A 16,328-nucleotide genomic window follows, 5' to 3' on the forward strand; every position below is an offset into this window, starting at 1 on the left:
GAAAGAGCAGATGCAACTATTATAATGTGCTCTTTATCACAGCTGTTTTTAAATGTGACTATTTGCTTCACAATAAAATTATTAAATCATATATATCTTCTATAGCACACTCAGATGTCTATGTATTTGAAGAAATCTCATTGAGATTTTCAGTATCAGGATCAACCTAGTATTGACATAATTGCATACTTAATCAGGATGAGGTTGACAGAAGAAAGCAGGTAATGTGTACATTAATTCATGATTGACAACAACTTACCTTCTTCTATTCACATTTGCTAGGTAGTGCCCTCACATATTTAAATGGTGAGTGTGCGTAGATTTATTTTTTTAATCCATAGAGATCAGCTCAAATAAGTTCAATACACAGAAGACAACTCACATCTATGACTCTTCATTCTTCTAAGTAATGTTTATCAATTGCCTCATCATGACCAGATAATTCTAGGACCTGGACTAGAATTTGGAAAACAATAGACAATTTCTGACTATGTTATCTTCATGAGACTGCTGTAACAAATTGCCACAAATTGCGTAGCTTAAAACAATAGAAATTTATTCTTTTATAGTTCTGGAAGCTGAGAACCTGAAATCAGGGTGCTGTAAGGGCTGCAATATCTGTGGAGGCTCTAAAAGAGAGTCCTCCCTGCCTCTTCCAGCTCTGGTGGCTACTGGCATTTTTTAAATTCCTTGGCTGTGGCCCCATCACTCCAATCTCTGCCTCCATCTCCTTAGTGTCTTCTTTGTATGACTTGTGGCTACATTGATGCAGGAACCCACTATCTCCACCAAAGAGAACCCCCACCACAATTGTAACATAAAAGCTTCTCTCCTAGTCAACAAGAATTTTACAAAGAATATCAGCAGGATTTCTGCAGTGAGCTCATTGTGGTTTGAGGCTTCTTCTTTCTTGTAAAGGCTAGGTTTCTCTTTCTTGTAAAAGCAAGGTCTGCATTCAAGCTTGTTGCTATGCAAAAGTTACTATTACTGTTTTCCTTGGTAAAAACTTGTGAAGCCTCTGTCTGACCTAAAATGTGGTACAAAGAATAGCTGTTATGTATCCACCCACTGTCATGTAGCCACCCCCATTGTGTATAAATTTTTAGCCACTGCCCTCTGGACTACTGCAGCTGAAACAAACCTGCTTCCTGAAAATTCCTTGGATGTCCAGCCTCATTTGTCCTACATAAACATCATTTGAGTCTGTCAGCCTGTCTTCACATTGCATTTCTCTTTTCTGTGTCTTCTCTTATATCCATCAAATCTCCCCAATATGCCTTTTACAAGAAAGATACTCACAGGTCTTACAGCCCAGCTGGATAATTCCAAATATGTCTGTGTCTCAAAATCTTTAAATTAGTCACAACAACAAAGACCTTTTTTTTCCCCCAAATAAGGTAACATTTACAGGTCCAGGAATTAATACCTATACAGATCTTCTGAGAAGCCACCATTGAGCCCAAGACTAAATTTAAGAAACTTCCCAATTTATGGAAAATAAAACTTACTGATTAATGGAGAATAAAGTACCTAAACATGTAATTATATACAGACTAAGTATTTTTTATAAAGGCAGAAGAAAATAAAGCTAACCTAATACTTAGAAAAGGTATGTCTCCCAAGCAAGGAGAAGTTTTCCAGAGAGAGCTTCAAGGAAAGTAGAAATTATCCAGGCAAGAGTGAAGACAAAATATATGCAAATTCCTAGAGAACAAGGAGCATGATACTCTTCAGGAAACTAAAAGAAGCTTGAAGTGGTTGGAGCTTAGAGAGTCTTGGCAGTGAAGTAGTGAGCAATCAGGCGTGAGTTTATATCCAGAAGAGTTTGGGTAAGCTGTATTAAAGAATTTGAGGTTTAATCTAACAGTGTAAGAGTCCAGTGGCAGTAGCTTGTTCAGTTAAGAACTCTGGATAAACAACTCCAGCTTCTCTGAGAGTAGATCTGAGGACAGGCTGGAGGCAAGAGCATTAAGTTAGAGTGTCCCTCATAGAAATCCAGTGAAGTGTTTAAGCTGGTCTCAAAAAGCACACTGGCATGAGGGTTATGTAAATAGATTCAAGAGACACCTGGTAGAAAGAATTGCTAGTCAACAGTTGAACTTGATAGTAAAGATAACGAAGGTACCAAGGTACCAATTATTATTACCAGGCCTTGGACACTCAGATAAATGAGAGTGTACTTCATTTAGATAAGAGACACAAGAGAATAGGGAATAGAAGGCAAAGATGAAATGCATATAAGACATGCACACTTAAAAATATCTGTTTCCATGAGCTGGGGTTGTGGCTGAGTGGTATAGTGCTAGTATAACACATGTGAGGCACAGAGTTCGATCCTCAGCGCCACATAAAAATAAATAAATAAAATAAAGGTATTATGTCCAACTAAAACTAAAAAAAAAAAAAGAAGAATGCCACATTAAAAAAAAAAACAAATAAAATAAAGGTATTGTGTCCAACTGCAACTAAAAAAGAAAAAAAAAAAAGAAAGAAAATCCATGAAAAAAGATTATCTGTTTCCAGATTCCAGGTTTTTTATGTGGTTCATATTCTTAGGAGAGAAATATGGATTAGCGATAACAATTTGGAAGATGTCAACTGAAACCACATGGGTTGTGAGAGGTATCCCAGGAAGAGTGCAGAACAAGAATTCACTGACCTCCCCAAAACATAATATTTTCAGGAAAGGTACATAAAGCAGAGTCTGTAAAGGACACTGGCAAACATGTTTCTGTATTGGTGGCTATTGGGAAGGAAAGTAAGGACAGGAGAATTAAAACAGGCATTTGCACAATGAAACCTAAATTACCAGTAAACAATCACTCTCATGTTTTCCTAGTCTGCTCTCTTTCCTGTTTCTCAAAGCTGCCTTTTTAATTCCTTCTTTCCTCAAGTCTCCTGTGCCATGATCTCTTTTCTTTGGATGAATTTTATTTTGTGGGGAAAGGGACTATGGAGAGTGGGAATTAAACCCAGGGATGCTTTGTCACTGAGCTACATCCCCAGCTTTTTAAAAAAATTTTTTTTAGGGATGGGAATGTGGCTCAAGCGGTAGCATGCTCGCCTGGCATGCGTGCGGCCCAGGGTTTGATCCTCAGCACCACATACAAACAAAAATGTTGTGTCCGCCAAAACCTAAAAAAAATAAATATTAAAAAAATTCTCTCTCTCTCTCTCTCTCTCTCTCTCTCTCTCTCTCTCTCTCTCTCTCTCTCTCTCAAAAACAAATTATTTATTATTTTTTTAAAATTTTGAGGCAGGGTCTCAGTAAGTTCCTTAGGCCCTTGCTGAATTGCTGAGGCTGGCCTCAAAGTTGTAATCCTCTTGCCTCAGGCTCCCCAGTCACTGGGATACAGGTATGCAATTATCTGCTTGCTTAACCATGACCATTATTCTTTGTAGGTGAGTATTTAGTTAAATTCTGTGAAGCAGCATGACTAATGAGAAGTGCTTTTGGAATTAACCAATAGGAGATTACTGATGATATTGGTGAAGAAAGTTAATGCATGTTAGTGAGAGTTCAGTTCAGCTGGAGGTGGGTAGTATTGGGGGCCTTTGATTCTGAAGAGTAGACAGGGCATAGAGTAGCTGAGTGTTATGTGGCACTGAAAGTATTTGCTTTGCTCTTGCTCCTCAGGCCCCTCCAACAGTGGGAGAAACCTCAACAAGTTTAAATAGTAAGGAAAAGGATGGCCTGGAAAGGAAAATTCTGAAAATAAATGAATGGGAAGCAAAAAGAAAACAATATGTGAACGTTCCTAAATAAAGCTGTGTCCATGGTCTGGAGAGGGGTTCCACATTTATCATAGAGCTAGGGATGCTTTTCCATAGTAACAGGAATCAAGTGGATGAAAATACCCAAGTAAATGCTGCTGCTTTTTCTGTCTTTGTGACACAGAGTCTTGACTCTCCTAATATGAAATACCACACTCTGTGAAGGATGAGACAAGGGTGCATGCTGAGCAAGGTGGCAGGGGTAGTGCCATAGGAAATTCCAGGAGAGGAATAAGCAGCTTTGGAAAGCCAGAAAGGGAGCAGAATAGGAAGGAGTTTAATGATTTTGTAGGGTAGTTTAGGTTACACTGGACCAGCTTGAACTTTACAAATACTGTTTCTGTGGAGGTGACATGACCAAGCAATATTTACTCTCTGATTCCATAGCCTGGAATAAAGTGACAGCTCCCAGTCCTACAAACAAAACAACAAAAAGCAACAGCAGAAGCCTTGAGCTAAAAACATATTTCTCACATCACACACATTTCAATAATTGGAAATGCAGTTAGACTCAACAGAACCTTTTTTTTCAGGATGCAAAAGTCTCAAGTTTTTTTCAACATTGCAAGTCTTTCATCCATTTATCGAGCCAATTACTGCTCAAATCAATCCAGATGAAAAAAAAAATTTTTTTTCAGGAGAATTTCAAAGGAAAAGGGAGAAGAGAAGTCTCTGAGCAAAAAGAAGAGGGTCCAGGATATAAAGAAATAAGATGAGCTTGCATTTTTAGACTTGCTTGAACACTATCCCAGTCGCTTGCCTCTTGCTTGTCCTTTCCTGTGTATTTCATTAGAACTCAAGATGTTTGCCCTGGAATGTCAAGGATCTTCTAAAAATATGAATTTTCCTTCAGCTTGTAAGAAAGCGGTTACATTTCTATACAAGGTAAGAGGAGGTACAACCTGAACTCATGGTGGGTCACCTGAATCTATTCATTAGGTTCTCTAAAGCAGGATACAATCCATCAATCCATCGGGCCAGGAAGTAGAAGAGTTCTTAACTCTCTTCACCATCTATTTTTATGCAGCTTTCCATTTCTACGTCTTTGCAGCCAACTCTTTTCTTGGAATCACTACTGAGGTAGTGAGATGCACTTCCTTGGTCATGTTATTCAACACTACTTTCCACCAGCCTCATTCTTGATTTTTTTCCCCCAATTCTACCTTACTGTTGGAAGCAACCAGAAATAATGTTAAAACTCAAGTTCTGTAAAATAATAACATATTTGACTCTGAGACATTTTCAGATAATCCTCTTTGGAAGTTTAGACTAATTTAATGACACAATTTAGAAAAGATTGTTTTTTCCCCTGAGGGCAGAATACATGTTCAGAAATTAATACCATGTGGAGAGAACAAAACTGAAAATACAAGGGGAAAGGTCATCAAAATAGCTGGTTGCTGATTGCATATTCTGGGAAGAGCATAATTCTCTGTTGAAATCTAGTTTGCTTCTGACATGCAGTAGGGCCATATGAGCCCTCTGTTCAAATTATAAAAACTTTCAAGTTTAAGTACCTTATTATGTTCTATATCAGCCACTCAAGAGTAAATAAGAAAAATAAAGTTAAAGATACTTCAAAATACTTTAAAATTTTTTTTTTAATTTTTTATTGATTATTTAAAGCATTACATAGCTCATGATATATCATCTTTCATACATTAGACTCAAATTGTGTTTTGAACTCCCAAAAAATGTTAAAATTTGTCCAAAAGAGGACCACATTTATGATGGATCATGAAAAAAAGGATGTAAAAAATATGTTTTTCCTTTTTTCAATCCCAATTATAAGTCCAAAATGTCAGTCCAATAAATAACATTTTAAATTGCTTATTATTTATGATGGAGATTTTTAATCATTTTATGCATATTAATTTATTTAACCCTTACATCAACTAATCAAGTAGGAATTATTTTTATGCCCATTTTAGAAACGGGACATCTAAAGTACAGAGAAGATAAGTAACTTTCCCAAAGTGACCCATCTAGTTAAAAGCTAAAACTAGTATGTTTGGCTGTAGTTTCTATCCCCTTACCTACTTTACATATTATCTTTTATGGTTGTGTTATTTTAGAATTTCTTGAGTTGCAATGATCTAGGATATTTTTAAAGTAGTAGTATTATACAGTGAACTTTACATACAGTCTCAACACGATAGTGATAAAATAAACATATGTTCTTTAAAGTTTTAAAAAAATTATTGCATTTATAATATATGATAGTAATATTACAGGTATTATAGATTGTTGTGAGGATTTACAAGCAGCTTATTATGGTACCTGGAACATGTGAGTAGCTCAATAAATATTACCTTAAAGTTTTTTCTGAATAGATTAAATTTAATTCTTATTATTTTTTTTTCATAGTCATACTAATCATGTTAACATCAACCTTTATCATGTTGAGATTCTTGGCAAGCAAACACTACCATCTCTTCATCCTGGCAATGCATATCACCACTCTCCCATCCATTCCTACTTCCTAGACTTAAGTATTCTCTTGTTCCTTTTTTCTTCACTCTATTTATCTGGTCACTGCATTTATTTTGACACAAGCATTGTGGACTTATTGACAAAGTGGCTTCATGGGTTTGCAAGATCTTCGCTTAGAATTATAGGCTTCAACAACTACCGGAAGCAGATACCATAATTATAATGCAATTACCTACCTACCCATCTTCTATCAAGCTGACATGTGTAATACATCTCTATTGCCTTAAACTTTACAGAATATTTTATAATTTTTTAATTAACTCTCTAAAGTAGCAAGATAATTGCATGGGGGAAAATATCGGACTGCTTTGCCAGAAATTTCATACTATTAGAAGCACAGGCTCTAAATTTCTAAAGTTACCTTTAAAATTATAACATTTTCTGCTTTTCTCCTCTCCTTTGTTTTACTTGACAGTATCAATCTTCCTTAGGTATTGTCCCTTCCTCCTCTCAGTGCACCAACCTTCTAGCTTGTCCTGTTTGCTACAATTCAGGACCCCAAAATTCAGATGATGTCTCTAATATTTATTGATGTTAAAAAACAAAATATTTTAGTTGCATATTTATGATTGCCATTGAAACTCTCACAAATTTGCTTAAACCTCCAAACAGTGAGAGACTGCAGTCAAGACAGAGTCAAGGATAGACTGCCAGTTCTAATAATCTTTCCAAAGTTATCATTTGTCTTAAACCATGTGGCTAATAACATGCCTAATCATGTTCTCATTCTATAAATGCAGAGTGCATGGGCCCATATTCTTTGTGTCTTAGCCTTGAAATTGTTTAGATAGAAGAAGTTAATTCAGTGAAATGTTGGGAAAGTTAAATTAGCAAACATGCAAAAAATTTAGAATGAGGCCACATATCAATATCCCACAAAAACTGATATTTTTCTACCTCTTCTTAAATGGTTTAAGTATGTCCTCTTTATAAAACAACTTTCTAGCTTTATATTATAGGTGTATATGTGACTTTCTTAACTAATAGATCCTAAGCTAATTGAAAACAGATTTATGGCTTCATCATTTATTTCCCTCAGGGCCTAGCACAGTATTCTGTACAAATTGCATATCCAATAAATATTTTATCAACAATAAACAGACAAATTGATAGTGATGCAGCTTATATATTTTATTATATCTGTATTAGGTTTATGGAATATTTAAGCTCATTTAATACCTTTAATAGATGTTCTAAAAACAAAGAAAAAAGTATAGACTGCTGTTTGTTAAGCTTTCCTTAATTATTTTCCATGTACCAAGCAATTTACATACATAAATCCAATTAGTTTGTGCAGCTACATTTTTATGAGTTAATTTCTGTGTTTGCATATGAGGAAATGGGTTTCATAAATGGTAAGTGTTTTTTTTTTTTTTTGTACCAGGGAATGAACCCAGGAGGGCATAACCACTGAGCCACATCCCCAGCCCTTTTACCTTTTTATTTTATTTTATTATTTTGTGATAGGGGTTTGCTGATGTAGCTAAGTTCCTGAGGCTAGCTTTGAACTTGAGATCCTCCCACCTCAGCCTCCTGAGCCACTGGGATTACAGGTGTGCACCACCAGCACCTGGCTCCATCATACACTCTGTAAGGAAGGAGGCCAACACATGAAATTAAAGTGTTAGCATCTACATTAGCTTGATCCCAACCCACCTAACTTTTATAAGATGAGGCAACTCACTTTTACCACTGTGACCTAAAACTCTGTGCAATGAGTAAGGAACTTTCTCTTCATTTTTGAATAGTCATGACAATCAAAGCAAATTCTATACTGCAGTGACTGCTCTTTTTATTTCATAAAAACCATTTCTATCTCTTCAGTTGACTCTGTAGAAAATCAAGAATGGCCATGCAACATGCTTTCTGGGTCCCCTAACTCTACAAAGTGAACAGAAATTTTATAAAGCAGCTGCATTGAATTGATAGTGTCACTCACCTCTTAACTTTTTTTCTAAAGAATAAACCAATCCCATTCCTCCTTTCATGACTGAGATTTAAACAATAAAAGTAATTCTCAAGTTCTTACTGGTAATTTGTATGAAGAAAACACCTGTACATGTGAGGCATGGGCTTTATTTTATTGAAAATAAGTGTTACCACTACAAATACATAATTTTCTTTCCCTTCCATTAAAGTATTTCATTTTTGAACAGCTCTTTGGTACAATATATCAATAATTTGTTACTTTTTGCAATGAATAATAAAATGAAGACCACTTAAAATTAACAACCTGTCTTTAAGTACTACACAAAACGGAAATCCAAAAAAAAAAATTTTGTTTTCCAGATTAATTTATACATCAGTCCTCTCTACTAGCTTTAACACATCTATGGTACTGTTCTGCCATTCTGTGTTGGCAATGCCTCTAAAGGAGAATACTTATTTAAAAAACACAATTATCTTGCTAAAGGCAGTGATTGCTTATAAATACTTACTATATATAGATATACACTTTTAAATATTTACTGTATATGTGTATACACACACACATATTACACATCACACACACACACACACACACACACACACTTGTAAATACCATATGTATGTGTGTAGGTAAAACACTAAACTGTGTCTCTTAAGTCTTGCTATACACTGTCTAAGATGCTATGCATTTAATCTTTATTATGACATGAAAGATATTACCATCCTCATTTTTTAAAAATAAAATTTGGTCTGGGGAAGATCCGTGAGAAGCTTAATGTCAAAAAGTGCTAAAAACTGGAGCCAGAATTTGAACCAAATTATATGATTCCAGTGCTCACACAATGACCTACTAAGGGAGAGCAAGACACTGTGGAATTTCTGGTATTTCTCCTCACATGAAGTTCATTGAGATCATCCTGTTGGAAAGACATGTCAAAAATAAGGAGAAGGAATACCCACCTCATTTCAAGTTAGGTGGAAGCCCTGACAACTTGGTCATTTTAATATGATAAAAATATTTCAAGTATTATGACTGTTTCTAGACTTTAAGTACAGAAACAACATTTCACAGGTACTTGGTACTTGGAGTGATTTGAAATTCTCCTTCTCAGCCATCATCAAGACACCTGCACTCTTTTAAACAGAAAGTTGGTAGCTGCCACCATTCTCTATGGCAGCCAGAAATGTGTTAATTTTATTAAAATATAACTGTGAATTTTTCTGTTTATAATCTGTGGCATTCTAATAGGCCAAACGCTCTCGTGATTCTCACACTTTCAAAACAGATGCAAGCATTTTTAGAAACAGATGCATTTTCTTTAACTTTTTCCATAATTTCCTAGAATTACATTAATAATATTTAAATGGTGCGTCAGACTCAACTAATTATTGTAGATTCGAAGCAATGAAATACGCAAGATCTTCCAAAAGTTAAAAACACTGTGGAAAATGAAACAGTTGGGTGGATTTAATTTTTCTTCATAAGTGAGACTATGAGTGTGGGCATATGTACGTGTAAGTGTTCTGCTACATGAATGTGTGAAACGAATACGTTTAATTTGAGAGTATTGCTAATCCAGCCCACATTTTGCTTTTCAATCACAATAGAAGGAGAAAATTTGGAGAAAAAAAATTTGTATGAATTTACCTTGAATTCATTGTGAACCCTAAATAAATATTTATATATTCACCCTCTTTTTAATGCCACTTTTTGAGTTCAGAAGTAGTGGACATTGGTAATATTATTGAAGAAAGGTGAAGGTAATGGTAAACTGTTTTATCTTTTGTGAGTGCCTTATCCCTTCTTTTCATCATTTAAATATACAAGATATATTAGAATAGATGGTCTTGTCAGATGGTTTTAAGCATCTGAAATTCCCTGCCCTAACACTCTTAACCATCTATCTGCAAGGCAAACAAGGGAGAAATGAGAATCATTGCAATACAAAACACATCCATGTCTGATTCTATATGACCCTTACTTGGCAGAATGTGTGTCCCTTATTTTAAGTTATATCTTCTTCTTTAAGGTTATTCTTGGTGTCTCTTAGCTGTTTTTTTTTTTCCTGTATAAAAATGTTACAAGGAGAAACATAGTTGCAAACTTTCTAAAGGTTGTCATGGTTGCTCCTGACAATTTTTTTTTTTTCAAAAGAAATGTATTCAATTTTCTTCTGTACACCACTGAAATCACCCAACCTTTCTCACCTTTTCCTATAGATTCCAGCTTGATTTGGCTTCTATTATGGGAAAAGCTTATAGGAGGCTAATTGATTCAGCACAGCTTGTCTGACTCAGAAATGAACAGAAGGGGGAGAAAACACTATCTAATTTTTTACCAGCTTGTGAACAGAAGATGGTTTTACACTCTGTCTCCCATGGGGCAGTGTGATGAACTAATCATGTAGCAATCTACTAGGTCACAGCAAATAATTAAGACACTTGTTAGAGTGGTCTGTGTGCTGCCATCCCATAGTGATTCTGAATGGATTTTACATAAATTCAAGAAAAGGTCCTTTAAAGCCCTAATTTAAAGTCCACATCATAGCTAATTGAGAACAGTATGGCTCAAAGAAATGCATCATTTCACATCTACTGTGTTGAGCATGTACTATCCTGAGTGCAGAGAAGAAAATCTTCATATTTTTTTTTCCTGTTTTAGCTCTTCCCATATCTAAGGTGTCTGCTGGAGAAGGAACACAAACTTTACAGCTTTAGTGATCGGCATGACGAAACAAGGCTAAAGTCACTTTGCATACACTGGGTACCAATTATCTGACATTTTTATATTATAAGACCCATTTTTAAATGCCATAGAAAAAAATGTTCCCTGTCAAAGAGAAGAGTCTTCCTGAAGGAGGAGAGAAGGATAGAGGCTGTTTAACATTTAAAGTTCTTTCGGACAGAAATCTAAGAGATCTATCTGTTTCAGAAAAGTTTTTTTTTTTTTAATTGTTTTGTTTTTTGTTTTGTTTTGTTTTTGTTTCTTGTTTTTTGATTTTTAAGGAAAGTTAAGTTACTAATGGGCAAAGCATCCTTTACATGCAAATCTGGCTAAAACCAAAACATAATTTTTCACTTCATAATATTTTTCACCTCCAAGGTGGGATCTCTCAGGACATCATACCTCTCCTTATGTGACAAGCGTGAGTATCTCTAGTTTGTACTTAGAAATTCTGAAAATCTTAGAAATAAGAAAGTTCCACAAGGTCAAAATGACTTAGAGGGTCTAGTTTTTTGTTTGTTTTTGTCTGTGTTTTGTTTTTTAATGCAGTGGATGACCCAGGCCAACACAAACTTCTAAATTTTCTCTGAATATTTCTTAGAATGTCTGATATGAAATTGTGGGGTTTTGATCTTTGTTTTTATTTTAAAAATTATAAAATCCTTTCACGTTGTGAATATTCTTGAATTACTTCTTCAATTCAGTTTTTTTCCAACTTAGTTGCTGAACTACTATTATAGTTATTTTCTTAAAATTTTGGTTGATCTATTTATTGTATTTAAGAACAGAAAAATGTTTTGTCATAGATTTTTCTATGTATACTTGAATAAAGATTAGGAAGATAAATAAATTAATATGGATGCAATAGTTATAATTGCATCTTAATGCACAGCTTAATTAAGGTCTAAATATATAGCTGTACTTTCATTCAAATACGGCTGAAACCCAGAGAAGAGTAGTAATCCATATGTTAAAAAAAGGAATATGAAATTAAGATTTACTATAAAAAATAGTGCAGCAATCATTTTCAGCTAAATGTCACATTCACTATCAATAGATTCTTTTTACTATAAATGAATAATTTACATAAATATTGTAAAATAAATACAAGTATCTACTTTATGAGTAATATAAAGTAGATACTTATCCCAAAATCATCAAAAAAGAAACAAAATTAAGTCAATTGAAAATGACTTAATTGAAAATAACTTTAATTGAATATAATTTAATAATAATGACTGTGGTAATTTAGTAACAGACAAAAATAATAAAATATTTTAAGATTTTAATAAAATTTTAAAAATCTCAAAATTTATTTCAGTAATTTGATTTCAATTTTGCAATGTCCAAATAATAAAATAATGTGAAGCTTTTAATTTTATTTTAAAAATAATTTTAAGTTATTAAAATTATTTTAATAATTTTGATTTTATGGGGAAAAGAGGGTAAATATTTAGATGAATAACTTGGGAATTTTGATTGAATTTGCTTAATTTCTGCATCATAGATGGGCCAAATGTATTAATATTATTCAGAATTATCTAAATATTACCTTTAAAATGAAATCACGATAAAAACAATCAACTTGGAATACTGTAGTAGATTTGAGAAAACTGCATTACATACTAAACTTTACAAACACAATTTTCATCATTGGTTTGTCTTTTAACTCCTATTTATTTATCTCAGTTTTCATAATGAATATAATTTATATTGAATAGTAGTTAGTAAACTATCAGTGATATGACCTGGTAAAATACTGATTTGGAATATTTAAAAAGTGTTAGCCATTCCATGATTTTGAACTTCTATAAGTGAAATTCTTTCCCTATAACCCCATCAAAAAATATAATGTCCATCCATCTGAGTCATTTTTTTGAAGACTTTTCAAATTCTGGGACCAGTAGCGTGCTGCACTTTGAACAAGAACCCCTGGCTCATGGACACACCACATCTATAAAAACAGACCGCTCACTTTGGCACATGACATGTTTTGAATAGCTTCAGTACTTGCTGCTGTCAATGCCTCAATCAACACAGTATGTTTACCTTTAGCATTTTAGAATATGGAGGTAAATATAGTAACAAATGGTTTTTGAAGAACACTTAGCAATTAGCCATAAAAATATATTTTTAAAATAAATTGCTAAATTTAAATGACACATTACCCAAGAGGCAAATTATATCCTTCAATTGAAAACTGATGTATTTATCCAACTTACTAACATTGAAATATAGATACATTAACAAAATGTTACACCCTGATATTAAGCATGTTTAATTCATCAGTATTAGTCACTTTTTATTTAGTCAAATATAATATATTAATGACTTAACTTTTACCTATCTAAAACTTATATAATAGTGTATGCATATCCACGTTTTTTTTATCTGTCAGAAAGCATTAGTTGTAAAACTATTAAGGTTAAAATACTAAAAGTACATTTTCAACATTCATTTTAGAGCTTACTGGTGTCTGACATCTCTTGGTTTCAAAACTTTTCCACTGGATTATTAAACTGTAATATCCATCCATCTGAGTCATTTTTTCTACAGCATAAGAAACTTTGTGGAACAGCTGCTTCTTTTGCTACCAATGCCTTTCATATCCATTACTTTATTACTAAAAACTTAAGCATCATTTGTACTCTAGAAGAAACAGAAACAAGGATACCACTTTGCATATTGTAATGACAAGTCAGAGAGTTGAATTGCTACATTTTATTGTTTTTAATGTGATTGGACAAACAATTTTCTCATTAAGAGTCAAAATCAATAGGGTCAATGTGAAAGTTGTAAAGATCTCATTAATAAGATTAATTAGTGTTCTATGTTAGCTACACCAACAAATACTTCAGATGGCTACTGTTAATTGAATTAGTAAAATTCAAGAAAAAAGTTTGCTTTTTTTATTTTACCAATATTGTAATGAAAATTTTACATAGGTAGTGTATTGACTACTAATAAAATCCTGTTTCATATCAGAGTTTAGAGAAATAAATGATCTAAATCTGAAAAAAAGTTTAACATCCAAAGTGCCCATCTTCTTTTGTTTCCCACTGGAATGATAAAACAGAATATTCTTCAAACCAAAGTTAAATTCTTATTAGTAAAGTTGAAAGGTGATAAAAATCAACAGCTATATGAAAATATTGTCAGCAATTGTCAGCAATTTCCCGAAAATTCCAATTAATTAAAAATCCATAGGAACTAGATATGTTTAAAGTTCAGAGATTGGAAATGACTTCTTGTTATAATGAAAAAGCAGACTACCTACACATACTTTACAACTAACTGTGTAAAAGGAAAATTAAACTTTGTTAAGTATAAGAACAAACACTCAGTGGTCAATAATATATATTGCTTTGGCCCAGAAATAAACTAGTTTTACCTTCCATGTGTGGAAGGTAATAGTGTACAGGGGAGATGACCCTTGAAATTAAGAATATTAAGATTCCAAGGCAAAGTACAGGACCCACCACAAAAGTGTCATATCAATTTCACAAAGAAGGCTGCATTCTATTATTAAACATTTAATTACAGGAGCTGTTCTATTTCTTAATAAACAAAGGATTTAATGATATTTATTTTTATCAATATTTTGTGAAGGATACTTTCCATTTTTGCTCCGTAAGAAAGACAAGTTATTTTGTACCATGTTAAGTCAAGATCTGTATACATATTACAGACTCACTTAAAATAAAACATTTCATACTATGTAATGTTTCCCATATGAAGGTCAGCCTTTAACCACAGACTTTATCACCAGACTGAAACTGAATGGATAGTCTTATAACTCTCCTGTTTACCCTGTACACCCACATCACCTTAGCAACAGGGGAGAAGAGACACTTCAAGTTTCCACAGGGCAAAAATCCATTGCTAAGCAAAAATTACAACCCAAATGCAGAAAACTACAGCTTGGTTTTTGGAAAACTACTTTCAAAATGTTAAGATTTAGTTGGTTGGCCCAATCCATTTTACTATAGACATGCAAAACAAGATAGAAGGCAAAACCATTCCCTATTATTAAACTTGCACCAAATCCACTCCCCCTTTCCACAAATAAGCAGTAACCTTTCATCCACCTCAAGCCAAAATTAAACTGAGACCAATTGTGAAAGATTTTCTTTTCTCCTTCCTGACCTCTCTGATTACTCTTTTCTAGTTTTCATTTCATCATGTCATTGGCTGCAATCTTGAAACAAGTACCTGCTTAAGCCCTGAAGTCTCCAGAGTCTTGTAAAATCAGTTCTAAAAGACTTTGGGAGAAAGCCCAAGGCTATCCCCTACCTACTTCCTGGTGTGCCCAAGCATGGGGCTGCATGCCTTACCAATTCTCCTGTGACCTTTTCTCTGGGTGGTACTTACCTGCTGCTCCCTGGGCTCTGTAGATTTCACCAGGTGCTTATCCTTGTACAGAGACCAGAGACCAATATTGGGCAGGAAAATTAAAGCCACCATGAATAACAAAGTCATTTGCAGAAATCTCTTCTGTTTCCTCTTCATTGCAAATGGTAACAGAGGAGAAAAGTTAAAGGAGATGGTTCCCTGACTGCTTCTTGTGTTTAATGCCAATGTCCTTTCCTCTCCCCTGTGAAGCACCAGAAACTGAGGGGAAGCTACAAACTTTTGTTGCGTGCTCAGCACCAATCTGCACGATTCAGAGGGAGTTGGCCATCTGCAGAACAAACGCACAGTTACTTTTCCCCCAGAAAACTATGACGAAGGCATTATCTATTGGCTTAGAAATAAATGACTTAACTGAGGAAATCGTTATGCCTATTGACCTTCATTAATAAAAAGCCATGGAGTAAATATGATCGTTTTATAGAGTAATAAGTTATGAAAAAGGGAATAGCATGCTAGATACTTCAATCAACAGAAGGTGTTTGTTGTTGTCGCTGTTCGCCCACCATCCCCCTTTAGTGTGGGAGGTCTGGGTTGGGGAGGAGCAGGTTAGGAGAGAGAACTGAGAGAGAGGGAGTGGCTTGGCCCCATCAAGTGTCAGGAAGAAAAGTGTCCGTTTTTGACATTGGAACATCACCTTCCTTGTCTTCCCCAACATCTCCTCCTGTGCTACCCTTGGGATAACCCACCTGAACTCAAGTTCAACTCTCTCAGGAGCCAGCTTGCCAGTGGGCTCCACCGGGATCCAGGGACACGATATCCAGGGCAGAACTCCTGTTTGGATGGAGGCTCACGAACTCCTGGATCCTCACGCGCTGCCTAAATACTCCTGGGCAGGCAGTGGCTCTGCGACCTGGGAACCTGGAGGAAAGGAGGCTACAGATGTCAGCGGAGTCCAGCCAGGAAGTGCAGGTGCCGAGACGTCCCTTCCCAGAGTAGTCCTCGGAATGAGATCCTCCGCGAAGTCAGCGCTCTGCCCATCAATCTCTTCCCCTTC

General features: G+C 34.7%; 1 protein-coding gene across 1 annotated transcript in view; it reads right to left on the reverse strand.

Annotated features, from left to right (window-relative positions):
* Nucleotides 1–15,430, reverse strand: part of GALNTL6 (polypeptide N-acetylgalactosaminyltransferase like 6) — a gene marked incomplete at both ends in the record, with an annotated part of 1,074,421 nt that extends 1,058,991 nt beyond the window's left edge. Inside the window, one exon of the mRNA XM_081269347.1 lies at nucleotides 15,293–15,430. Within this exon, the coding sequence (XP_081125473.1) occupies nucleotides 15,293–15,430 (138 nt within the window). The remainder of the gene's footprint in view (nucleotides 1–15,292) is intronic.
* Between the last annotated feature and the right edge of the window lie 898 nt (nucleotides 15,431–16,328).

Source organism: Spermophilus citellus, assembly GCF_964194105.1.
Source record: "Spermophilus citellus genome assembly, chromosome: 16".
Taxonomy (NCBI): Eukaryota; Metazoa; Chordata; class Mammalia; order Rodentia; family Sciuridae; genus Spermophilus; species Spermophilus citellus.